Below are 27486 nucleotides of genomic sequence, written 5' to 3' on the forward strand. Positions count from 1 at the left end.
CTAACCCTAAGGTCCATGACTATCGCACCATAGTGGAGGACATAGCTTGTTTTTTATGTCCTCCAATGTGCTGCAGTGTTTTTGGTGAAGTGCACTTATGCAAAAGTTCACTTTCGTTAAAGTGAACTTTCGCAGAAGTCAGGCTTCCTATTACAAGTTCGAAGTAGTGAACTCATTTTTGTAATAGGAATCCATATATATATATATATATATATATATATATATATATATATATATATATATATGGGTCCCCTACTATTTACCGAAACGTCGATTCGCCGACAAAGAAATCACCGACACCAAACGACCGACAACGCAGTTGACCGACACGCTGGAATCCCGACAGCCGGAAGACCGACAAGGGGAATGTGTAAGCGCGACCTGGTAAGTATGCGATAGTGAGGGATTTAGGAGTAGGGAGCGGACAGGTAAGTGTGCAATAGTGAGGGATGTAGGGTTAGGGTGTGTGATAGGTGAGTGTGCGGTAGTGTTGGAGCTTGGGGTTAGGGGTGGGTAAGTGAGTTAGGGTTAGGGTGCAGGTAGGGAGAGTGTGCGGTAGTGTCGGAGCTTGGGGTTAGGGGTGGGTAAGTGAGTTAGGGTTAGGATGCAGGTAGGGAGAGTGTGCAGTGTCGGAGCTTGGGGTTAGGGGTGGGTAAGTGAGTTAGGGTTAGGGTGCAGGTAGGGAGAGTGTGCGGTAGTGTCGGAGCTTGGGGTTAGTGGGTAAGTGAGTTAGGGTTAGGGTGCAGGTAGGGAGAGTGCGTAGTGTCGGACCTTAGGGTTAGGCTTTGGGTTAGGGCTAGTGGATATGTCCTGTAGTGTACTGTGTTGTTTACGTGTAGTGTGTCGGTGTTATGGTGTTCGGTGTTTTGCGTTGTCGGTACTTTTTGTTGTCGGTCGTTTGGTGTCGGTGATTTCTTTGTCGGCGAATCGGCTTTTCGGTAAATAGTAGGGGACCCATATATATATATATATATATATATATATATATATATATATATATATATATATATATATATATATATATATATGGAGGGGTTAGTGCTGTCACCTTACAGCAAGAGGTTCTCTGGTTCGATTTTCATCTGTGGTGCCTTTTGTGTGAAGGCTGCATGTCCTCCCTGGATTTGCTTTGGTTTCTGCTATAGGCACATAAGCCCGCGGCCCCGGTAAAAAACATTTTTTTTTTTTGAGATCTGTGATGCGTAAAGGATGTTTCCTGGCACATACGTACAAGCATGTTGATGCTGGTGTTTAAGACCTTATGAAGTCAATGTTTTTATGGTCAACTTTCCATGTATTTGACCATCTAAAGTACACCTTTATATACAGATATTGATATAAATGCAATAAGATGGATAGGAATAAATTATGTCAGTTAAAATCAGTAGAACAGCAATTAATGGAAAATCTGCCAGCAATTATATGTGGCTATGGCTGTTTTTATTTAATCTCATTTCATTGAATCACAAATGACTGAACAAATTGAATGTATTCAGATGTTTTCAGCCTTCATCAGACCAGTCACTGAGTACAATGCCCCCTTCAGTATGTACCTGACCAAGCATATGGAATAACTGGAATGTCCGCAGAGGTTCTTCACAAAAAGAATACATGGTGTAAACTGCATTTCCTATGGGGATCGCCTCAAAGCCCTATCCCTATAGTTTGCCTCCTACAGACTGATGGGTGATCTATGCCTGGCATACAAGGCATCTTAGGATCCCACTCTAATGGACCTTTTGCATATCCACAGAACAAATAGTATCAGAGCTACCAGATACAGTGACTTAAACCTTGCTCGTGACATAAATAGGACCTGCTGGAGGGACAGGTATGTATCTCAGAGTATCCCCTTCTCTGGAACCGGCTTCCTAATCATGTCCAGCAGAATTCTTCCCTCACCCTATTCAAGCATAACCCAGACCATTGGACAGGAAATCAGAAATTCAGCCCTGATCTGTCACCTGTTTCACTAATGGACAGAGGCAATTTGTAAATGTTTGACCATGCATGCCCTAGCTTACACATACTTCTAAAAATAACCTCTAGGGCAACAAACCTTTTGGATACATTTGGGATGCACTGTTAGGCTTAAAAGGCCCTTTTGTTCATTAGCCTTTTATATATATCTATGAATCTATGAACCTAAGAGTTTGTAGGAAACAAAAAAGAAAGAGAACATTTTAAGGCTGTCTGGGTATCTCAAGAAAGTCATACCCCTGATTATTTTAGTGACAGAATGCTGTAGTCTATCAAGTCAGGTCATATGCTTAGACAAGTATATATATCAAAGGGGCTATATCCTCTGTTATGGGTCTGATGAGGGATGGGGTGCAGAGGAATGATAACTTCCTTAGATCTAGGAGAAATATCCCTGCTGATTAGTCTGGCTGGGTAAAAAGGATTACCTAACAATATTTGATATATGGTAATTGAAAGATAACTCATTGTCAATGAAAGTGTTTATGTCCATTATAACTGATTCAGCATTTAAAGGGGTGTCATCTGTATGGTAGGTGCATGGGGTCCCAGTTTTGTCATAGGACACAATGCTACATTTCCCAGCATTTTGTTTTAGGCTGTGGTCCGGCACCACTTCTCACTGCTAAAGAATCTGTATGTCAGATTGGAGTTAATGGCAGCTCTGAGTTTGCAGTCAGATGTAAGCTTAGTTAACCAGAGGCCATCGATGTCAGCCTTGACATCAAAGAAGAAGAAACCAAAGAGAAGTGGTCCCAGAACATATCCCTGGGAGACAATACTCTTTCTGAAGGGAGTGTGCCTCCTACACTTATAGACAAGGTTTTGTCTGACATTCAGTTTTCTATCTAGGGTTAGCTGGGGTCTACTTTTAGTTTTATTAGCTTATTGATAAAGCTAGAATTGGCCATGTCCTGGTGGGCATTGTAAAGCAATTTTTCTGAGTTTCTCAAAGAAGCCCACAAAACCAAAATAATGTTGGTTCAAGGTTTGTAGACCGCCTATGCCCTTGTTATTAAGTTTCATAATGATGTGTTCCATTGTTTTGCAGACAAGGGTGGTTCATAGGTGTTTACTAGGCTAATTACAGCAAGTGTCTTTTTAAGCTTAGCCATGCAACCCAAATCTCTGACAAGTTCTGGTACCCTTGATAAGTGTAAGCAGGGGCTTGGGAGATGAAACCATTACAAGCAGGGGCCTGGGATATAAACTATTTACTGGCTGCATGTGTCCATTAGAGACATAGGTGCCAAGTCAGGGATGAATTTCCTATTCTCCATCCAATTGTCCAAGATACACTTGAATTGAGTTGAATTGGGTTAGGGAGGAGCTCTGCTTCACATGGATAGAATGCCTGTTTCAGAGATGGGGTAGTCTCGGGGATACATACTGGTCTCTCCAGCAGATCCTATTTATATCACAGGCGAGGTTTAAATCTTTAGAATCAGTAATACTGGTGCTGTTTGTTTTATGGATATGTAGGAGGTCCATCAGAAGGAGTCTGATAATATCCAGTATGGCATGCTAGATCTCTCGATGATACAGTAAAAATGTCTGTAAGTACGGCAGGTGCAGGGCCAAACCAAGTCGGGAATCAGTAAACAAACGGCCAGCACCAAGGTGTAGTAAGCACAGCAACCACAAAGCAAGAATAAATATTGAATATTTATTAGTCCCAAACCGGTTTCAGCAAAACTGCATTTGTCAGTGAGATAAATCCTCTGTGAGTGCTCCAATTACTGGATATACCTGGTAAGCTACATACCAAAGTGGCATTGCACTTAATGATAGGTTTGATGACTGTTAAATACAGTGAAACAATGACTTCCTTAGACCTAGCTGCCATACCTTCTTTATAAGTTGTGCAGCACAGAATGATTTCTTCACTACTGTATACACGTGATGGACAAAGGCTAGATTACGTGTGCCCCTAAGTTCATGACTACTGGCTCAACTCTATGGGGTGTGTTGTCAATATGATAGTTGCCAAGGGTGGATCATTTCCCGATGGATACTATGCTGCATTTCTTGGTATTTAGTTTTAGTCCATGGCTCTGACACCAGTTGTTTGTCTGTGTCAGCCCTTCCTGGAGAACATCTGTGTAGGTGCGGGATTCAATGACAACTCCTAATTTGTAATCATCTGCAAATTTAGTCAGTCAGAGACTGCTGACATTGGCCTTGATTTCAGAGAAGTAAATGCCAAAAAGGAGCAGTCCAAGGACCGAACCTGAGGAAATCCACTTGTGACTGGCTTCTTTGTAGAGGCAGGCACCCCAATTCTAACTTCCTGGGTTCTGTCTGTGAGCCAGTTGTCTATCCACTGGGTCACATATGGGTTTGTACCTAACCTCTTGAGTTTTTTAACAATGCTGAAGTGGGGTATTGTGTCAAATGCCTTGCCCAGGTCAAAGAAGGCAGTGTGAACCATTTTGCCCTCATCCATTGCTTTGGTGACCTTCTCAAAGAAGTCCACTAGGATGAGTAGGCATGACCTCCCGTTGATGAAACCAAACTGGGTTTGGTCCAGTGTCTGGAGGTTTACTATATCATTATAGGTTCATAAGTTCATACTAGGCTATCTGCCCTAGGGCATTTATAAGCCTAGCCAGAATGTGTTTGGCTTTCACCACCCATTTTAAATTTATTTTGCTATGCCCTTTTTCGAGGTTAGTATACTGTGCCTCTGTCTAACAGTGACACAGAAGTGATACCTGGGGTAAACCTACGATCTCCCATCCACTCATCAAGATTCCTCTTGAAGAGAGTCAATGAGGGACTCTACCTAACCTGGACTGGGATTTTATTCCAGAGTGAAGGGAGCCTCTGGGTTATGAATCTGTCCCTCCAGCATGTCCTATTTATTTCAGTGCTGAGGTTCAAGTCTCTCGAGCGCGTAGCTCGATGGGATTTGGATTTTCTGAGGTGCAGCATGTCCATTAATTCCAGGTTGGACATGGCTTTATACATCAGGCACAGATCGCCTCTGAACAGGCGGTATGCCACTGAGTAGAGCTGGAGTTTCTTTAACCGGGCAGCATATGGCAGCTGTTTGAGCCCTTTGATGCCTTGGTGAGGTACTTTTGGGGTCTTTCCAGTTGCTGCAGGTGTCTGGTAAGGTACATCCCAAAAGGGGCATTGTACTCAATTATGGGCCTGATGAAGGATGAGTAAAGAGGCACGATGACCTCCCTGATCTAGATGTGAATCCCTTCATGATTAGGTGGGCTATATAAAATGTTTTTCTAACCACTTTGGCCACGTGGTTGTCAAATGAGAGATTGCTATCAACTTGGGTCCCCAGGTCCCTAATTACTTCTTCTGTACTTAATGGATTACCACCTATGTGGTAATTTATGGGCACTTTGTTTTTGCCAAAGGGATGACTATACACTTTTGGCATTTAGCTTGAGGCCATGGCTCTGGCACCAGTTCTCTGTTTCTATGAGGCCCTTTTGGAGGATGCTTGTGTCGGCTGGAGAGTCGATTATGGCGCCCAGTTTGCAGTCATCTGCGAACTTGGTCAGCCACAGTCCTTCCATGTTGGCCTGTACCTCTGAGAAATATATACCGAACAAGAGAGGTCCCAGGACTGAGCCTTGTGGGACACCACTTGTAACTGGTTTGGAGTCTGACATGGTTCCAGCAATTCTAACCATGTGGGTTCTGTCCTTGAGCCAGTTTGCAATCCATCTAGTGACATAGGGGTTTATATTTAAGCTGGTGAGCTTATCTATAATGCCCGAGTGGGGTATTGTATCAAAGGCTTTTGCGAGGTCCAGGTAGGCTGTGTGGACCACCTTCCCCTCGTCAATGGCGTTGGTGACTGTTTCAAAGAAATCAACCAGGTTTAAGAGGCAGGATCTGCCCTTAACAAAGCCAAACTGGGTAGGATCCAGTGTCTGTAGGTCCCCAATATCTTTATTTATGAGGTCCATGATGATCCTTTCCATAGCTTTTTAGACCAAGCTAGTCAGGCTTATGGGGTGATAGTTAACCACCTTTATGGAGAGGGACCACTGTTGCTGTACACCACTCTTTGGGCACATATCCTGTAGTAAGGCTGACACTGAACAGTAGTTTTATGTTTGGGTTTAGCTCTTTTTGGAGTTCATGTAGGATGCAGCCCGGGACACCGTCTGGTCCCATTGATGATGTGTTTTGTGCTTTGGAGAGGGTGGCTCTTACCTGAGCATCTGAGATGTCAGGGGGGCAGCACTCTGCTGGGATAGATATTTGCCCTTTTGGTGGGGAGGGGGGGAGAAGTTTGCGCTGAACCTGTCAGCTAGGATGTTGGCGATGTCTGTGGGTTCGGTGTATTTTTTCTCATTTTGGACTAATTCTGAGCATATCTGGGAATTACCACCCAGGTTCCTAACATAACTAAAGAAAGACTTGTGATTATCCTTAGTGTCCTGTGCAATTTTTCTCTTGAAGCTGGCCTTAGACAATTTTATGAGTGCCCGTAGTTTTTTGCTAATAGTGATCAGTGATGCCTTCCCTTTTTGTGATTTTGCTCTATCATTTAGTAGCTTCCTCCTTCTATTGTATAGTTTGTTTATGGCTGGGGTCCACCAGACAGGACATCAGCCTTTGGAGGATTGGGTCTTGGTTTTATTTGGGATTGCATGATCCATGCATTTCTGAAGGTGTTCATAGAATGCGTTTATAAAGGATTCTGCGGTCTGGGCCGTATTTTCCACAGGCCCAGGGGCTTTGAAGGATTCCACCTCAGTTTTGAGGAGTGTGAAATTTGCTTTAGAGAAGTTTTTCACTGTGGTTTTCAGGGCAGGGGGTGGGGTCGGGATGTGAATATCCAGTGAGATTAGTTTATGGTCTGATCTTACCAGTGAGGGATACACTTCTGGTCTGGAGCATAGAGTCCCCATGTTGGTGATGATCAGGTCCAGCATGTTTTCCCTCTTGTGGGAGTGGTAACAAGTTGTTCCATAGCATTTGAGTTTATAAATTCTAGGAACCTTTGGGCTAGGGTGTTGGAGCTAGAGTAATGCTCCCAGTCTATGTTTGGGTAGTTGAAGTCGCCCAATATAATGGTGTTTGGAGAGACCTTCATATTTTCCAGTGTTCTCAGGAAGGCCGAGTGGGGTTCCTGGGTTTGGGAGGCTGGTCTGTAACAGGCTATAAACTGGAAGGCAGTTTTACCCACTGTTATTTGCACATGGATAGTCTCTGATGCTTCGTGCTTTGCCACCAACCTGGAGGTGTGGGTATCTTTGATGAATATTGATACTCCCCCTCCTTTTGTGGTCCAGTCCAAGTTTTGGGGCCGAAAAGCATGGTATGAGGTATAACCTGGTAGTGCTGGGGTGCTCTCGGGAGCCCTGAACCAGGTTTCTGTTACTGTACAGATATCGATGTTCTCCATGCTAAGGAGAGTTTCGAGTGCATGCATCTTGAGGTTTAGACTTCTGGCATTGAGTAGCATTACTCTTAGTTTCTTATCCCTTGTGATACCTATGGAGGTGGGTTTGTCTTTTGAGCCTTGCCTAAAAAAGGCACTATGGGGTAGCAAGAGCCTTTGCCAATATCCAAAAGCCCAGGGGTGACAGGTGCAAGCCGTCCCTAGTGAAGCATCGTGGCTTGTCGAGCATATCATCCCAAGCTGACAGGCATTGGATCCCCTTTGAATGACACCAGTACTTAAGCCAATTGTTGAAATTGATCATCTTGTCTTCATATTGTGGCATTATTCTTGGTGAGGGTAAGATGCTACTCAAGGTCAGGGTCATACCGGCCTGGGCTACATGCTCAGAGAGCTCCTCTATGTCTCTTTTCATGTAGTCCAGGGAGGTACGTCTCAGGTCATTCACACCAGCATGGACAATGACTGAGTCATATTTGTACTTGCCTTGGAGTGACCTGAGTGCTTGTGTTATGTGGCAGATCCTAGCGCCCGACAGGCTGCTCACCGTGACCCTCTCCTTGTTCAGCCTGGTGAGTGGGACGTCAGTGTGCCTGACGATAGAGTCACCTATTACAAGTGATTTCCCGACGGATACTATGCTGCATTTCTTGACCTTGATTATTGATCATTTCTATTATAATTCTGTCCATGGCTTTCCATATAAGACTAGTGAGACTTATGGGCCTGTAGTTTCCAGGGTCTGTAGATGGCCCACCTTTGTGCAGAGGCATGACTTTTGCTGTTCTCCATTCATGAGGCATGAAGCCTCTTTGGAGGCTAGAGTTAAACAGCAATTCCAGAGGGCTTGATAGGTCATTTTTCATGTTATATAGAAGGCATCCTGGGATATTGTCTGGGCTCACTGGTGCAGTGATCTTGGCCTTAGAGAGAGAACACTAAAGACCTGTTCCCTATTGATAGCAGAGGGAGTTATATTTGATGGTATTTCTTGAGGGAAGGTTGGAGCTGAATTCGTTGGCCAGGAGGTTTGCTATATCTTTTGGCTTAGTATAGATTTACAGTGAGCTCTGTACACAATTTTGTATTGTCTTTGAGGTTGTGGACATAGCTAAAGAATGCCATGTGGCTGTCCTTGGCCTGGGAGGCCAAAATTACTTCAAATTTAGCTTTGGTAGACTTCATTTGCCCTCTGAATTGTTCGTTCAGTTTGATGAGAGTGCTTTTATTCTGCTGGGAACTGCATCTCCTAGTTTTTGCCATGATTTTCTTCCTTCTGTTATACAGCCTATTGATGTTGTGATTCCACTATGGTGACTTGTTTTTTGAGTTGGTTCTGTACTTCTTCCTGGTGGATACAGGTGCCTATACGCAGTTATTAACATGCCTGTTTAGGGTTTCTGTGAACAGTTCTGCATAAGCAGCAGTGTTCTCAGGGTTTATGGGGGCTTGAAATTTTGCCAGTTTATCACTTAACAGCAATACGTTAGCCTTAGAGTAGTTCCTGAATATGCAAGGGTTAGGTGGGGGTCCAGGTTTTATTTTTACTTCAAAGGAGACCATTTTGTGGTCTGACCCTACCAGAGAAGACATTAAATTACAGGGTGTGCAGCATTCTCCCATATTAGTGAGGGTGGTGCCCGTTTTCAATAAGTTTAAATACATGGCATGGTTTTCCTGGGTCGTACAGGGGGACTTATAACTTGCAAAAAAGGGGTTTGGGATTTTGCCTTTGGTGATTTGAACATGAAGAAACTCAAGTTCATCATCCTGTTTAACCAACCTTGAGCTATATTTATTTTTGATGTAAATCAAAATGCCTCCACCTTTAGTCCCTGTCTGTATAGTACCTGGTCTAAATGTGTGAAAGGCATTATAACCTTGCACTGTTGGTTCATAGGTTCATAGGTTGGTACTAGGCTATCGGCCCTGGGGCCTATACAAGCCTAGCCATAACAATTCCCTGGCTGTTTCTTCCCACGCTATTTACTTCCCTGGACCCCTGTCTAGCAGGGCGACTGACTTGATCCCTGGGGTGAATTTCCTTTCTCCCATCCAATCATCAAAGTTCCTTTTGAAGAGGGCCAAAGAGGTGCTCTGCTTGACAATGTATGAGCAGTCTATTCCAGAGTCTGGGGAGTCTCTGGGTCAGGAACCTATCCCTCCAGCATGTTTTGTTTATTGTGATGACAAGGTTTAGATCCCTGGAGCATGTGGCTCTGAGGGATTGGGATTTCTTTAAGTGTAGCATGTCTAACAGCTCTGGGTTTGACATTGTCTTATATGTTAAGCAGAGATCGCCTCGGAGTAGACAATATGCGACAGAGTATAGCTGGAGTTTTTTAAGGCAGTCAGCATAGGGCATCTGCTTTAGACCTGTGATTCTTTTGGTGAGGTATGTCTGAGGCCTTTCCAGTTGTTGCAGATGTTTTGAGAGGTACATACCAAATGGGGCATTGTATTCTATAGTGGGTCTAATGAGGAATGAGTACAGTGGGACAATGACCTCCTTTTTTCTGAATGAAAAGCCCTTTGTGATGAGGTGTGCCACATAGAAGGATTTCCTGACTGTTGTGGCGATGTGGTTATTGAAGGTGAGACCACTGTCCACCTGTGTCCCTAAGTCTCTTATCACACGAAAGAGAAATAATAAAATGTTTTAAAAAATGAAATAAAAAGTTTTTTTTTTTTTTACAATGGTCATACAGTATATATGAGATAACATTTATCTACATAGATGTTATGTAAAGTGACAGCTATCAAGGGTATACAGTATATATGAGATAACATTATCTACATAGATGTTATGTAAAGGGACAGCTATCAAGGATACAGGGAGAAGAGAATGAAAGTAATTATGGTAGAAGAAAAGAGAGAGGAAGAAGGAAAGTTAATCTGGGTTGGTACAGGAGCAAAGCCAGTGATTATTGAGATGCATTTTCAGTTGTCTTTTAAAAAGTGGTAGTGCGGACAAAGATGACATATCAGAGGGTAGTTTATTCCACATTTTTCAACAGAGTTAGAAATGAGGCAGTCACCTGCAGTTTTTGGTTTGGGAGTATAAATCAGTAGTTTGTTTGAAGAACGTAGGTGTTTCATGTTATTGTATGGTGAAATGAGGTTAGACAGTATTGGTATTTTAGTTGGTTGATATATAATTCTGTGAGCTATTAAGAGCTGTTGAAGTATTAGTTTGTTGGGAAGTTCAAGCCAACCTAGTTGTCTTAGGTTCAGGCAGTGGTGAGTTCTAAACTGGGATCCTGTAGCAAATCTAGCAATATTATAGTAAGATGTAGCAAGTTTCTTGAGGTTGTGCTTGGAGAGATTAGTGTAAATGGGGGAAGCATATAGAAGAGTAGAGATAAGATGAGATCTGGCTTAGGTGGTTCTTGCTTCAGGTGTAAGGAAGGGTTTAATTATGTAAAGGGATCCAATTTTTTTGTTAACTAATTTTATTGTGTTGTTGATGTGAGAGTCAAAGCTTAGATTATTGCCAACAGTTATTCCTAGTAATTTTGTAGTTGAATCTGGAGAAATGAGAGTGCTATCAGTGGAAGTGAGAGTGAAGTTAAGTGGGGTAGATTTACAGGTAGGTGAGAACAGTAACAGTTTGGTTTTCTTGGGGTTGAGGAGAAGGCAACGGTCTGAGAACCATTGTTCAACAGTGGTAAAGGCTTTTTGGGTAAGAGACTGGAGTTCAGTTTGAGAGGTAGCACTGCAGATTATGGTAGAATCATCTGCATATTGTATGCAGGTAGTGTTTGGGATAGCTGATTGGAGGTCATTAATAAAGATAGAAAATAGGAGGGGGCCTAGGATAGAGCCTTGATGTACACCTAAAGAGGTAGGAAGGAGATTAGATAGTGAATTTTTCCAGAGTACTGCCTGCTGATGCGGTTTTCTAGGTAAGATTTAAAACAAGTTAAGGAAGGGGTATCTAGTGAGAGAGATTTTAGTATGTGCAGAAGAAGTTTATGACTGACCATGTCGAAAGCTTTAGATAAGTCAATGAAGACTGAAGATGATAGACAATTGTTGTTGTGGTTGTAGTTGATGGAGTTGGTAAAGGAGAGTAAAGAAGTGGTAGTACTGTGGGAAGGTCTGAATCCATGCTGACAGTTAGCAAGTAGGTTGTTATGGAGAAGGTGGTTAAGTAGTTGTTTATGGATACATTTTTCCATAATTTTAGCTAGAGGTGATAGAAGTGCTATGGGGCAAAAGTTTGAGAAGTCATTAGAGTTCCCCCCTTTGTGTAGTGGGATGATGTGAGATATCTTCCAGATAGAAGGGAAAATTCCTTCATTTATAGATCTATTTATCAGAATAGAAATGGGATAGGCAGTGGCTTTGGCTCCTATTGGCAAGAATTCTGCAGGAAGTTTGTCTGCAGAGGGGGTGGTAGGTTTTAGTTTTTGGAGCAGTGATGAGACAAAGGAGGTAGATACAGGTTGTAAGTGAAGGCAAGGAGGAGTATTACCAGTAGGTAAGAGTAGCTTAGAGGTGTCAGGGGATAGGTGACTAGCAAGAGTTTGGATAGTATTAGTGAAGAAAGAATTAAAGTTATTGGCTATTTGTGTGGGATTGTCTGGGTTAGAGTCCTGAGGGTTCGGTGTGATAGACTGACCTGGGGATAAAAGATTATTAATACTGGCCCAGAATTTTTTAGGTTCATTTTTGGAGGTTTGTTGTAATTGAAGATAATAGTTTTTTTGTCTGTCAGGATGGCTTTTTTTTGTACTGTTTCTAAGCTCTTTGAAGTACTGGCAGTCAGTTAGATTCTTTGTGGTACGCCATTTAGCCCAAGATTTGTTTCTGAGAATGATTTTTTTGCCTAGTATTGTTGGTCAGCCAGGGAGCTACTTTAGCTTTGGTTCTAATAGTACGACTAAGGGACATGGTGATCAAGGATAGATAAGAACGTGGAACTGAAGTATTCTACTGCTTCATTAAGGGGGAGATATTTTAGTGGGGACCAATTACATAGTCTTAACTCAGTTTGAAAATGTTCAACGTTAAATTGCTTTTTTGAGCGTAGTGTTCTGTAGGTAGTAGGTAAGATTAGGTTGGTTTTATGTCTAATGACATATGTTAGCGAGTGGTCGCTTAGGTCATCTGGTAGGGTACCTGACTGGTAGGTTTGTTGGGGAGTATTAGTAAGGATCCAGTCTAAGATGGTTTCATTATTGTTGGTTTTATTAGTTCTAGTAGGACTATTAATGAGTTGTATGAAGCCATATAGGTTTATATGGGAGGTGGGGTTTGTATTGTTACAGGAATACCATTCAATGTTGAAGTCACCTAGGACTAATGTTTCTTGATGGAGGTTGGTGGAGAGTGAACTAAGGATACATTCGAGAGTGTTAATGTTATTTCCTGGAGGGAGATATGCACAAATGATATTTATGGCTTTACTAGTGTTGACTTGAAGTTTGGAGCTGATTACTTCGGCATTATTATCTAGGGTACAAGTCAGATTTATAGTACTAACTTGGAATTGTGTTTCATAGAGAATTGCTACTCCTCCTCTCTTTTTGGTAGTGCGGTCAAGTCTAATGATGTTATACCCGGGTGGAGTGATTTCATTGTCTTTAATGGTAGGCTTAAGCCACGTTTCAGTTAAACATAAAATATCAAATTGATGGACATCTAGAAGGGCATGGACTTGAGTCATTTTGTTACAAATACTTTGTATGTTGAGATGGGCAATAGAGAGCGAGTTGGTAGGTATGGAAGATGACAGATAAGTAGTTTTATCTTGTTTTATGTAGGCATTGGTATTGGTATGGTGTGGGCCAGGGTTAGGATGAATATCTCCATCCAATAGTGAGTGGAGGAGTTTAAAATATTTTGGTTGGAGAAGTTTGTAAAAACAGTCAAATAGTTTCCTAGTTTTTATTTTGCTTAACTTGAAGTGTGCTAGTCTGTGGTATTTGGCTAGTAGGTAGTTAGGCTGAGTGGTGAGATTTAAGAAGGTAGGAGAGAAAGGTGATATAGGTGTAGAGGTGTATTTAGAGGAAAAGGAAGAGTAGAGTTAAGTGGGTATTCGTAGGATGTTAAGAGGTAAGTAGTTACAAGAGAAGATAAAAGTGATAAGCAGATAAGTAGTTTAAGTTGTGAAGGGATGAAAGTTGTACACATTTTAATGATTGGGGAGGTGAGCAAAGGGATGAGAAGTAGATTATAGGTACAAGTGGGGAGTAGTAGTATGACTAAGTAAATAGGGGAGGAGGTAGATTAGTTAATTAGTGTGTGTGTTGTACAATAAAGAGGTTTGGATGAGTTTATGATGTTATCAATCTGATTGGAGTGGATAGGATAGGGGTGTGTTTACTAGCGGTATAAATGTAGGAGCACTGAGGGTGGGTGAGAATTGGGGGCAGGGAAGGGGATTGGAGTGAGCCTGAAGGGCGAACGGAGCGATTTGAGACAAGAGAGTGGACTACTAGAGAAGACAATCAGTAGAAAGGAAGAATTCAGCAGGTAAGTTTGAAAGTGAGAGAAAATAGAGGTAAGTTAACAGGCTAGTATAAGGAACATATATAAGTCAGAGAGTTCGAGTGTAGAAAAAGTGTACTCTAGGACAAAGGTGGGAGGTGGAAAACAACATCTATGTAGAGAAGAAACTGAAAAAACAACAGGGTTAGGAGGTCTGAGTAAAGAGATAATTGTAGTGAATTGAGATACAGAACGGTAATGGTAAGGTGCCACCTAGTGGCCAGTAACTTAATTGCAACAAATCGTTCTTATACAAGGGTAGCAGGCTACAAGGACAGAGGGAGTTGGGCTACTTTTGAAAACAGAGAGTATAGGCTGTATGTGAGCGTTTGGTAAAAAGACAGAAAAAGATAGTTGGAGGGGAGGTTGTAGGCTGCTGGCTATCCTGAGTGGGAAACTTGCCTAGCGTAGCAGGGTTCATAGACCAGAAATATTGGTGCAAAGTTCTAGTATCTAGAGCAGCACATACTTTCACTGTCTTAATAAGCTGGCCTCTCAGGGAGCTGGTGGGAAATTCCTTAGTCTAAAAACTTCCAGGAGATTTAAAAATTTCACAGGCATATACCATGTACGCATGGGTAGATTCAGTTGCATCTGGTATTTTTTAAGCAAATAAAATATGCTCACTCCTTAAGCAAGCATGCTATAGCATAATTTAATTTAATTTTTTTGGCTATTAAGTTTGATTTAAGGGCTTTGGCTTGCCAGCTGAGTGACTTCTTTTTTTATTTGTGTTTTCTGTAATGTCTATGTATGTTGTCTGCCTGCAGTGTGATGCTGAGAGTTCTGTATATCAAACCTTCTTCTAGGAGGCCTTTGTGGCTTAGGCAGGAACATTTGAAGTGCCTCAGTGTAAGAAGGCTTATTTGTTTGTCTGGAAGATGGTGGGCATGGTTGTTTAAGGTAGGTGTTGGAACTGACAACATGCTGGGTGCAGTCTACAGTCTTTGAGGAGAGGATGTCCTCCAAGGTTAGTAGACACTTGCACCCGTTACATATGGAATCATTTATAGAAAGACTCTAACCATTATTAACGAGTATGAGGCAGTAATTGCATTGCCCCAGTGTTCATATTGCTATCCGGCTAGCGGATTGTGAGGTAAACTGTGACCTCAATATATTAAGTGCTTGATGAAATAGAGACTACTCACTTCTAATGAAGTGAATTTGCAGGAAGGATCTACATACAAGAACACTAGGATATGAGTCAAAGCACCATAAAATCCTCCAAAGCTAGTTACGAAAATAAAATTGCCAAAGATTCCAAAGACAACCACAAGGCATTCTATAGTTATGTCAAGAATCTAAATGGAAATGCTCAGATCTGCTCTGAGCTACAACAGAATGGCATTAAATATACTGATCCCAAGGACGTTGCCAATATCCCGGCAGATCGATTCAGTGCCAACTTCACCCCCCCTCTCACCCCTAAAGGGCCCATCTCAATACCAAAAGATTGCCAGGTTCCGGTAATCATGGCCACACAGGTAAAAACCACACTCTCCAAAGCTAAGAATACAGCATCCATGGGACCAGGTGACATCCCTGGCTGTGCACTACATAAACTACAAAATAAACTGACACCTCACCTAAGTGTCATGTTTAATCATAGCCTCATCTCAGGCTTTGTGCCCACTGAGTGGCACACAGCTACAGTTATCCCACTCCACAAGCGGGGATCCACCTTGGATCCTGGGAACTACCGTCCCATCAGTCTGACAAGCCTGATCTGCAAGGACATGGAACACATTATCATGGAACTTATAAACAAAGACATTGGCAACATTCAAACACTGGACCCAACCCAGTTTGGGTTCGTGAAGGGACGATCTTGTCTCCTGAACCTGATTGACTTCTTTGAATCAGTCTCCAACTAGGCTGGTGGCCTCTTTTCAGGGGAGACCCAAGGTGCTGTTTTACTGAGTATGGGAAATTTGATAACATGAGATCTTTTACATCTGCCCAAGCTACCACCAATTCTGGCAGATTGGGGTCTTGGTTTAGCCTCTTATCTGGAGTGAAAACTACCTTATGGTTTCAATAATGAAAAGTTAGGGCAGTCACATGGGATGGGAATAGAACCTACTCCCTCCTGAGGGTTACATATTGAGACACAAACACTATGGACTTGCAGGACTAGTGTGCAATTTTGCATTTGTGTGAAATAAGAAATAAGCTGGAAAACTTAGACAATTGTGTGTGTGTGTGTGTGTGTGTGTGTGTGTGTGTGTGTGTGTGAGTGTGTGTCTGTGGTTGTGCGAAACAAACTTGAAATACATTGTGTCCATAGTCACTATTTATTTTACCTTAATTAGACATCCAAGATGTACAGTCAACAAGGAGTCTATAGTTTGTGGGCATGTGTGCTGTCTGTGCTGCCATAACCAAGTTGAGCAATTAATCTGACTTTGCAGGACCAATGAGTATTTGCATAAAGCAAGTTGGAATATGTTTCTGGAACTAGTTTTTATTGCAATTCGATATCTGATGTGTACACAATCAAGTGGGTGTATCTGATTTGTATGGACATGGATATGGGAAGTCGATCATCTTCTTCCAGGATGATATATAGTGGATCCTCTTAGAATAACACCAGCCAATAATATTAAGTCAGCTATCTTTTCTTTCCATTATGGCATTGTTCTTGGTGATGGTAGGATACTGCTCAGTACTAGGTTCACACCTATTTCAGATGCATATCCTGACAGCTTCATTATGTACCTCTTCATATTATCCAAGAGGTGTGTCTTAAGTCATTCACTACCACATGTGCAATGACTGTGTTATATGTGTACTTAGGGTTAGGGAGAAGGTACTTAAGGACCCACGTCATATTGTAGATCATGGCACCTAAGAGGCAGCTGTTACTCTGTCTTTGTTTTGCCTAGAAAGTGGTGTATTTGTGTGTCTGTTTATGAAGTCACCTATGACTAAGAAGTTATCAGATGTACTGTCTCAAGCTTGCTGCCTTTAGGGCTTTGGCTTGCCAGCTGAGTGACTTCTTTTTTTATTTGTGTTTTCTGTAATGTCTATGTATGTTGTTTGCCTGCAGTGTGATGCTGAGAGTTCTGTATATCAAACCTTCTTCTAGGAGGCCTTTGTGGCTTAGGCAGGAACATTTGAAGTGCCTCAGTGTAAGAAGGCTTATTTGTTTGTCTGGAAGATGGTGGGCATTGTTGTTTAAGGTAGGTGTTGGAACTGACAACATGCTGGGTGCAGTCTACAGTCTTTGAGGAGAGGATGTCCTCCAAGGTTAGTAGACACTTGCACCCGTTACATATGGAATCATTTATAGAAAGACTCTAACCATTATTAATGAGTATGAGGCAGTAATTGCATTGCCCCAGTGTTCATATTGCTATCCGGCTAGCGGATTGTGAGGTAAACTGTGACCTCAATATATTAAGTGCTTGATGAAATAGAGACTACTCACTTCTAATGAAGTGAATTTGCAGGAAGGATCTACATACAAGAACACTAGGATATGAGTCAAAGCACCATAAAATCCTCCAAAGCTAGTTACGAAAATAAAATTGCCAAAGATTCCAAAGACAACCACAAGGCATTCTATAGTTATGTCAAGAATCTAAATGGCAATGCTCAGATCTGCTCTGAGCTACAACAGAATGGCATTAAATATACTGATCCCAAGGACATTGCCAATATCCCGGCAGATCGATTCAGTGCCAACTTCACCCCCCCTCTCACCCCTAAAGGGCCCATATCAATACCAAAAGATTGCCAGGTTCTGGTAATCATGGCCACACAGGTAGAAACCACACTCTCCAAAGCTAAGAATACAGCATCCATGGGACCAGGTGACATCCCGGGCTGTGCACTACATAAACTACAAAATAAACTGACACCTCACTTAAGTGTCATGTTTAATCATAGCCTCACCTCAGGCTTTGTGCCCACTGAGTGGCACACAGCTACAGTTATCCCACTCTACAAGGGGGGATCCACCTTGGATCCTGGGAACTACCGTCCCATCAGTCTGACAAGCCTGATCTGCAAGGGCATGGAACACATTATCATGGAACTTATAAACAAAGACATTGGCAACATTCAAACACTGGACCCCACCCAGTTTGGGTTCGTGAAGGGACGATCTTGTCTCCTGAACCTGATTGACTTCTTTGAATCAGTCTCCAGAGCTGTGGATGAGGTTATGACATTCAACACAGCCTATCTGGACCTTGCCAAGGCCTTCAACACCATCCCCCACTCTGGAATCATACATAAACTTACTAAGCTGGGCATAAATCCCTACATCACTCAATGGGTTGCCAACTGGCTTACTGACAGAACCCAGACTGTAAAAGTAGCTGCTCCAAATCCTGCTCCAGACAAGTGACAAGTAGAGTGCCTCAGGGTTCAGTCCTGGGACCGCTCTTGTTTGGCATCTACTTCTCTGAAGTACAGGCCAACACTAAGGGACTCTGGTTAACAAAGTTCGCAGATGACTGCAAACTGGGAGCCATTATTGAATCCCCAAATGATGTGGATATTTTACAAAATGGCCTTACAGAAACAGATGCTTGGTGCCAGAGCCATGAACTCAAGCTTAATGCCAAGAAATGTATAGTTATCCCCTTTGGGAAAAACCATGTACCCATGAATTACCACATAGGTGGCAGTACACTAAACACCAAAAGTGTGATGAGAGACCTAGGGACACAGGTGGACAGTGGTCTCACCTTCGATAACCACATCACCACAACAGTCAGGAAATCTTTCTATGTGGCACACCTCATCACTAAGGGCTTTTCATTCAGGAAAAAGGAGGTCATTGTCCCACTGTACTCATCCCTCATTAGACCCATTATAGAGTACAATGCCCCGTTTAGTATGTACCTCATAAGACATCTGCAACAGTTGGAAAGGCCACAGAAATACCTCACTAAAAGAATCACAGGCCTAAAGCAGTTGCCCTATGCTTACCATCTAAAAAAACTCCAGCTATACTCTGTCGCATATCGTCTACTCAGAGGCAATCTCTGCTTAACATACAAGGCCATGTCAAACCCTGAGCTGTTGGACATGCTCCACTTAAAGAAATCCCATTCCCTCAGAGCCACACGCTCCAGGGATCTAAACCTTGTCATCACAATACACAAAACATGCTGGAGGGATAGGTTTCTGACCCAGAGACTCCCCATACTCTGGAATTGACTGCCCATACATTTCAAGCAGAGTGCCTCCTTGACCCACTTCAAAAGGAACCTTGACAATTAGATGGGAGATAGAAAATTCACCCCAGGGATCACGTCAGTCGCATTGCTAGACAGGGGTCCAGGGAAGTAAATATTGTGGGAAGAAATATCCAGGGAATTGTTATGTCTAGGCTTGTATAGGCCCTAGGGCCGATAGCCTAATGCCAACCTATGAACCTATTTATAATTATATATGTACAGTATTGATAAATGAAGGATATGAAGGTCAGTAATAGTGTAGCAACAAGTAATGGATGTGTGAAGCAGTGACTACCAACTTTGCTCAGTGCCACAACACCAGCAGCTTATTACAAATAGTTTGGCTTAAGAGTCACCACAACAGTTTATATCAGTGATGAGATAATCATTAGTCTAGAGTTAATGACTGGATTCAGGTTCAGAATGCCAGGAACACACAGCAAATGACTCCAAAAGACAGTATAAGAAACTGCAATAAGTAATGTTTTTTGAAGACAGTGACTATAAATTGCCTAGGATGCCAGAACAGCAGTTTTCCTACAAATTTACAGAGCACAACAAGGATTAGACTCTCTGTGCTGTTAGGTACACAGAACACCCTTTTGCATCCACAACTGTCCTCAGCTACACAAGAGTCATCTGCAGAACTCCACAGCTGTCTGTGCTTGTGCCCAATTGTATGCTGTTAGTCTCTTAGTTGTTGTGTCTTTCGGCTTATCCCGGTTAGGGGTCGCCACAGCAGAACTCCGGTCCGCTAATGTTTGGTAGTGGATTTTTACGTGCCGAGTTACCAGCCCTGATGCACAACCTTCAACAAAGGCATGCCCATTCATGCATGCCTCCACACAGAAGACGCTCTAGCTGAGAATCAAACGGGACAATGTCTTTCTGTGAGGTGACAATGCTACCACAGCACCACTGTTAGTCTCTTAGTACAGTACCTAATAAATGACATAGGTAACACCACATCTAGAATCAGGTAGGGCGAACACTTGGAACTGTCTTAACTAGCTCTCAACAGTGCTCAACCCCACTCCGGAATATACAGCACTTTCCAAATGTAGTGGGGTTTTGTTTTGAGGTCAAGTCTGATTAGATATCCACAGTTGTCCTTTTGTAGTTACAGCCCAGTGGAGTATAGCAATGACATCTGTAGACATCCTGAGTTTAAAATAAACCCAAGCACACTGGTCAATCAAAAACACTGTAAAGAGTGGCACATTTTGCCAAGAACAATAACAATGCCCCCTACTCTCATCAGAAGATTAATTGCTAAATCAGTTCTAAATGCTAAAATCCACCACAGCATAAAGAATACAGAAGAGTGTTCAAATCTGCACTAACATACCCTAATTTAGGCAGTTTAAACAACTCCTGAAAAACTTAGAAAATGTTAAATTAGTTGCAATGGACACGTTTTTCTGTCTAGGTATGCCAAAATAATAGTACACAACAAACTAGAAAGTGAAACTCAAACCAAAAGCTGTAGATGGAATGAAGGAGTGAACACAATTCTTTCGTACTTTTGAAAGTCATGTGATGTGTGATGTAACTTATAAGAGGTGTGTTTTGAGAGGTTAGCTTTTTTCTGAAGAAGTTCATGAAGAATAATTTTGAACGAAAGTACTAAAGAATTGTGTTCGCTCCTTCATTCCATCTACAGCTTTTGGTTTGAGTTTCACTTTCTAGGTATGCAAAATGTTGTAAACTATTATTGGCATCTGTACTTGTTCCTTGTTTATGATTGATTGCTGCCTTTTGGAGTTTGTTTCCTTTCTCTTATAAAGCAAAGTTTAAAAAAGTTAGAGAAAGAGAAACAGAGATGTTTTTAATCACAACTACACTGTGGTGAAACCTCCCAGCCCTGTATTACACTTTTACCTTTTTTCCTCCAAACAATCCTTTGTGTGACCTAGTGATTTATTTTTGAACTAAATTTGAATTTTCATTTTTGAGATCAAACCCTTAAAGTGATAGTACAGTAGTTAAACACTTACCGTTTCAACTTTACATTACCATTCAGTGTTTTCACTTTCAAGTTTTTAAACTTTCAGGCATTTAAACTTATATATATATATATATATATATATATATATATATATATATATATATATATATATATATATACTTTTCTATGTTTTGCCAGGGCCTTTCTCTTTGGGATTCCTATGCGTATGTCGAGGGACTTTCTTTTTCCTTCCCTTTAGACGGGACTCACATTTATGCCATATGTAAGTAGACCTTCATGACTCAGTATAGCTAGGGATACAGAGATGGAAGTTTTCTCATGACATGACTTATACCACACAACTCGACTCATCTTATTTGCACAAGGATGTTGTCTTTCTGATATGTTTGCATATTGTGAAAGGCTGATACTTCTTGGTGCATGCAAAGATGTAGGCTGTCTGGTATGTTGGCATGCAGTGTATGAAGGAAAGCATCTGCTGGGGTGCACAGGAATGCAAGCTTCATAGGTTCCTAGGTGTGTACTAGGCTAATGGCCTTGGAGCCTTTACAAGCCTAGCTCCAAAAAATTGCCAAGGCACCATGCCACCCAATGTTAGTTCACAGTTCCCCTATCCAATAGGGCAACTGGAATGATCCCTGGAGTGAACTTTCTGTTACCCATCCACTCGTCAAGATTTTTCTTGAAGAGGGCCAGAGAGGTGCTCTGCTTGACATGAATGGGAAGCTTATTCCAGAGTATAGGCAGTCTTTGGGAGATGACCCTTTCCATCCAGCATGTTCTGTTAATTGTGGTAATGAGGTTGTGATCTCTGGAGCATGTGGCATGGGGGGATTGGGATTTCTTTAGGTGTAGCATTTCACTTAGGGCTGGGTCGGACATGGCTTTGTAAGTCAAGCAGAGATCACCTCTAAGTAGATGATAAGAGACTGGGAACAACTGAAGTTTCTTGAGTCTGTCCATGTAGGACATGTGTGTAAGGCCCAGGATACTTTTTGTTAGGTACTTTTGTGGCCTCTCCAGCTGTTGTAGGTATCTGGCCAGGTACATGCCAAATGGGGCATTATATTCAATGACTGGTTTAATGAGGGATGAGCAGAGAGGGTTGATGACCTCTTTCTTCCTGGATGCGAAACCTTTGGTTATAAGATATACCATGTAGAAGGACTTTATGACCACAGTGGCAATGTGGTGGTACGAAAGTGAGGTGGCTGTCGACCTGGGTGCCCAGATCTCTTATGGCCCCTTCAGTGTTCAATGGGCTCCCATCAGTGTGGCTATTCATGGGAACTGAGTTTTTTCCAAAGGAGATGATAACACATTTTTTGGCGTTAAGCTTCAGGCCATGGTTCCCACACCAGTCATTGGTCTCAGAGAGCCCCTTTTGTAGGATGTCTGTATCACTTGGGGAGTTGATAATGACTCCTAGCTTGCAGTCATCGGTGAACTTGGTCAGCTAAAGTCCTTCTGTGTTGGCCTGGACTTCTGAGAAGTAGATGCCAAACAGGAGAGGGCCCAGGACCGAGCCCTGTGGGACTCCACTCGTGACTGGTCAACAGTCTGATTTGGAATCCACAACTTTCACTCTTTGAGTCCTGTCTGTGAGCCAATTTGCAACCCACCTAGTGATGTAAGGATTGATGCTTAGTTTGTTGAGTTTATCAATGATACCTGAGTGGGGAATGGTATCAAAGGCCTTGGCCAGCTCGAGGTAGGCTGTATATACTGCCATACCCTCATCCACAGCCTTGATGACTTTTTTGAAGAAGTCAACCAGGTTCAGCAGGCAGGATTTCCCCTTGACGATGCCAAACTGTGTGGGGTCAAGAGTTAGGAGGTTGCCTATATTTTTGTTAAGCTGGTCCATGATGATACGCTCTATAGCTTTGCATACCTGACTCATCAGGCTGATGGGGGGCGATAGTTCCCAGGGTCTGTAGTTGCTCCCCCTTTATGGAGTGGGATGACTGTAGCAGTGCACCATTTGTTAGGGACATAGCCTGAGATAAGGCTGTGATTGCACAGGGCACACAGATGTGGTGACAGTTCATTTTGTACCTGATGTAGGACACAGCCAAGGGTATTATAAGGTCCCATGGGTGCTGTATTCTTGGCTTTGGACAATGCAGCTTTTACCTGTGCCGCAGAAATGGTAGGTACCAGGCTTTCTTCTGGTATTGTGATAGGGCCCTTGGAGGGAAGAGAGAGGGGTAAAGTTGGCACTGAATCTCAGAAAAGACAAGAACCAAAAAAAATCTGTGTAAAGACAAGAACTAAATTCAGTTGGCACTGAATCTGTCAGCCAGTATATTGGCTGTATCTGTTGGCTCAGTATAGGAGGTGCCATTGTGCAATAACTCAGAGCAAATATGGGTATTGCCTTTGAGGTTTTTGATATAGCTATGGCATATAGCTATAGCTATAGAAGGAAGAGAAACTGCTAGTGTGGGTGTGAACAATAAGAAATGCATTGTGGTTCAAGAAATCGCACCTCTATTCTTTTAAAATAAAATAAAACAAATTTATTGGCACCCTATCAAGAAATAAAATAGAACTTCCACTCTTTGTTTAAACATCTTTACATTTTCATCTTTATTTGTCTCTCAGCTTCTTCTTCTTGTTATTTGTTTTCTATTAATTTTTCTCAGCATGGCATTTCAAACCAAAAGAGCTCCAATACATTTCTTCTAAGACTTTATTAGTTGATATTTGTTACAGACACTTTTCATTGATAATTTTCAACTTACAAGATCTCTAGTTTTGTTGAATACACCTGTGCCTTCTTGTGTTCCAAGGCAAAAAGATGTAATTTTGTGGACTCTTCTTGCTATTGCAAGGAAAAATAATACACAGAACTGGAAAGTTGTAACTCCTCCCAATTTTAGACATTTCAAGAACATGGTTTTATCAGTCACACAGTTGGAATTGAAAACAACCAGGGGAAGAACAGAACGACTTACTTCCTTAAGCATCGCATGGCAGAATGTAACTCAAGTGCTGGAAACAGAAGACTGTAATAAATTATAATCTAACTGAAAGACACATTCAAGAAAAAGTTTTTTTCAAGTATAGACATCCTATGTGAATAGTTGGTTTTGTAATGTTTGTTTTTGGAATTGTTTCTTCAATTTAAGCTTTGACTGTGTAATTATTTCTTTGATATACATACTGTATATATGTTTATGTTTGTGAAAATCAATATAAATGTATTCAGGTTTCCATTTCAAGTCTTCTTGGGTTACGTTTTATAAGAAAAGTTCAGGTTTCTACATATCATTTAGATAAAAGTGTGTATAATGAATAGCTGCTAACTATGTAGATTTGATTTCACTTATGTTGCTTAGTGATTTAGCTGAGTCAAACTCTTCATGGTGTCAAGAAATGTAGCACACTAGGCCTGCCTGTCAATGGGGTGGGTGGGTGGGGGGGGGGGACGAGGGATGAAAGAAGGTTGCATAGTAGTCTTTGCAGAGTATTGAGTATATTCTGAAAAAAAGTGCTATACAGGTGAGAACAAAGAATATCTCTATCACATATGTGTATTCAAGTCAGCTGACAGGTGGTGATGTTATCATATCAGCTCTTGATGAATGAATTGAGGGACATGAAGACATCCCTAGTTCCTGAGTTAGGGTCACTGCCTGATATAACATTTGGTTTGTAATGCAGAAATCTGTACTGCAACATGTTTATTTTTTATGGACAGGATGCATCATTACTTTTCCTAATTACCTTAGAAAGGTGTGAAATGTAAGAATATCTGTCTTAGTTTTGTATTTGTTGCGCCGAAGCTAAACAAATCACAAGTAACTTAACACTGGTAAGTAGCAGTTCAGACATTTGCAGTGAAGTGTTGCAATGGTGACCACACATCTCTCTATTGTAGGGTGTGATGAAGCTAGGTATGAGAAGCACTGTGGCTCTTGCAGAACATTGTACTTGGTAACTTATGTTTGCACAAAGAGCTGAAGGGTCTCAGCATAATAATTGATTGAACAGCTAACATACAGAAATGGAAGCAGGAACTGTTTTCCTCACTGATGTCACCAAGCCACCAAGGAGTATGATTTGGAAGCTGTAGAGGGTGGGCATCTGCCTTGGAACCCATCCTTGTCAGAATGTTTAGCAGTAATACTAAATTGGAGATAAGACAGGCCATACCCTTCTCCTAGCTAATAATGAGCATAGCCAAAAACTGGATATTAGTAAATGAATCAGATAAATAATGACATTTAATGCAGAGTAACAGTAATGTGAAGGGACCACTGACCAGGGACCCAGGTAAAGGAATTAATGGCATCGCTACCATGATGTTTACAAGATTTAGATTATAAAGTTACTAATGAGTGCAAGCAGATGTGGGAAGAGAATGAAGGATGGTTGTGTTGTGGGAGGGGCACATTTGGCAGCGGCCCTGCAAGGGATGATGAAAAAGATAGAGAATAGAGAGATGTTAGCTCTTCTAAGTCATTGGAAACCTCAGAGGCCATCTTCTGCTCTTAATTTTTAGTATTTATAACTCTAAACCATTCATACCTCTCAACTGTCCCTGTCCTTGATTTTGTAGAATATCCCTGATTTTGCCAGATATTTTTGCCCTATCCTTCATAAAAGTTTTGATTTTCTAGTAAATCACTCATGGTTGCAGTTGATCAGTTATGCCAGACATTAGAGTTTCATACTTCTTATTTTTAATGGAAATTATTTCTACACCAACCTCTTGTGCTGTTAGGCTCTCCCAACCTACCACAACATAAATGATTTTTTACAGCATACATATTATAACAGAGCTAATGTCATAGTAAATATATTTAAATTATCACATTAAAAGTCTTTGCTAAGTTTAATATTAATCATTTTGTTATTATCAATTGAATATAATGAGTATACATCACTCTGGACACATTTATCTTCTTTGCTGTCACATTTGTACCTTTTTAATTGTATTTATTTATTTGATGGTGGAAAGTTGCTGTAGTCTTGGGCAAATTGTTATCTCTTACAAACTAGTTTGTATTCCAACATATTATAATTAGTAAAATTACTAATTACGCCCATCTATTTTGGCACTTACAAGTAATTTATTCATTACAAGAGCCTGCTAAGCAGTGGTACAATAACAATAATGACAAATTCGTTATGCCAGTTTCATATGTACTGATTGATAAAGTGATATTTACAGAAGAACCTAATGAAAAGAAACCTCCAAAATGTTAAATTACCTTTAAGATAGCCTTGTGGTGTCCGGAACTGACGGGTTCTTATAAAAACACTTAATGTAACTGCATTCCCAATAACAATCGCACACGTAAGTGTCACCATAAAAACTATCACCAGAGTCCTGCTGGTAACACTGCAACAGCAAAATGTGCAGGCAGAGAAAGTAGGGTCTGTGTCTGGGTCAGGAGTAAAGCTGTAATTCCATATGACACCCTCTGTTGGATTGTTTGCTCTTTCTAACCAATCTTTGCTGGTTCCATTGCTGAAGAAAGGCATAATCAGAACTTTTACTTTGTGCCAGCTTGAAGGAGTTAACACCTTTTCATAATAAATATCCTCATGTAACTTCAATTAATTTCAGTAAAACTTTTCCTAACCAAGCCATGATTTGTGTTGGACACTTGGCTGATTCGTCCTTGAAATAGCAGAACAGAAATCCCTGTCTCAGATTCCACCATCATTCATCCAGAAGAAGGAACTGTACATAACTTCAGAATGTGTTCATACTGCAGTTTAGACCAACTTTAACACTATGACAGAGAAAAAACAAAACTGCATTAGATTTACACAGCTGTGGAACTTTTTGCATTCTAAGTGATCAAAGGCAATGCATTCTGTATTCTAATCAGAGATGTTCTTTTAGGATTTGGTGAGATGTTAACTGGTGAAATATTATCTTCATTAGGAGAAAAACATTTAACTCCACAATTCAAAATGCTTTACATTAAAGTGTCTGCTTTCATAAGCTTTCTATTCAAATAAATTGTAGTTTTTGTACATAGATGCAGTAAAGCTGACATTTAAAAACTGACATACTAAATATATGTATATAAATGAAGACCTGCTGTGTCATGGCAGTTAGACTAATGAAGTACAAAAGTAAAAAGAAATGCTTTCCTTAGCAATATACCTGGGCTGAAATCTAGTAAAAAGAAGTTCAGAGTTTTCTTGTCACAAGACTTTGGCTTCTGGTTATGAACATCTCCAGCTGCCCCTTAAGCCATTCAAAGTGCCCCAAGTCTGGAACATTTAATGAGGCCCTTCTGTTGACTAACAAGCAAGACTTTCAGCAATCTTAGTTTGTTAGGTAATTGAGGGAGAGGGACAGTGGGCCAGCCAGATAAAGGCTTAGATATCACTTAGATATCAGCTTTACTTACTGGGGGGACAATATGAGATTTTGCTGCTAGGCTGAGCCCCTTTGGAAACAGGGGATTAGGCCTGAACAACAACGCAGTGTTTGG

At 41.4% G+C, this 27486-nt stretch overlaps 1 protein-coding gene across 1 annotated transcript in view; it reads right to left on the reverse strand.

Annotated features, from left to right (window-relative positions):
- LOC122810086 (histamine H2 receptor-like) overlaps nucleotides 1-26765 on the reverse strand; it is an 84757-nt gene extending 57992 nt beyond the window's left edge. Inside the window, exon 1 of the mRNA XM_044081568.1 lies at nucleotides 26245-26765. Within this exon, the coding sequence (XP_043937503.1) occupies nucleotides 26245-26518 (274 nt within the window). The 5' untranslated portion in view covers nucleotides 26519-26765. The remainder of the gene's footprint in view (nucleotides 1-26244) is intronic.
- Nucleotides 26766-27486: the final 721 nt, after the last annotated feature.

Source organism: Protopterus annectens, chromosome 8.part1 (assembly GCF_019279795.1).
Source record: "Protopterus annectens isolate FY-2018-M chromosome 8.part1, PAN1.0, whole genome shotgun sequence".
NCBI classification, from domain to species: domain Eukaryota; kingdom Metazoa; phylum Chordata; order Ceratodontiformes; family Protopteridae; genus Protopterus; species Protopterus annectens.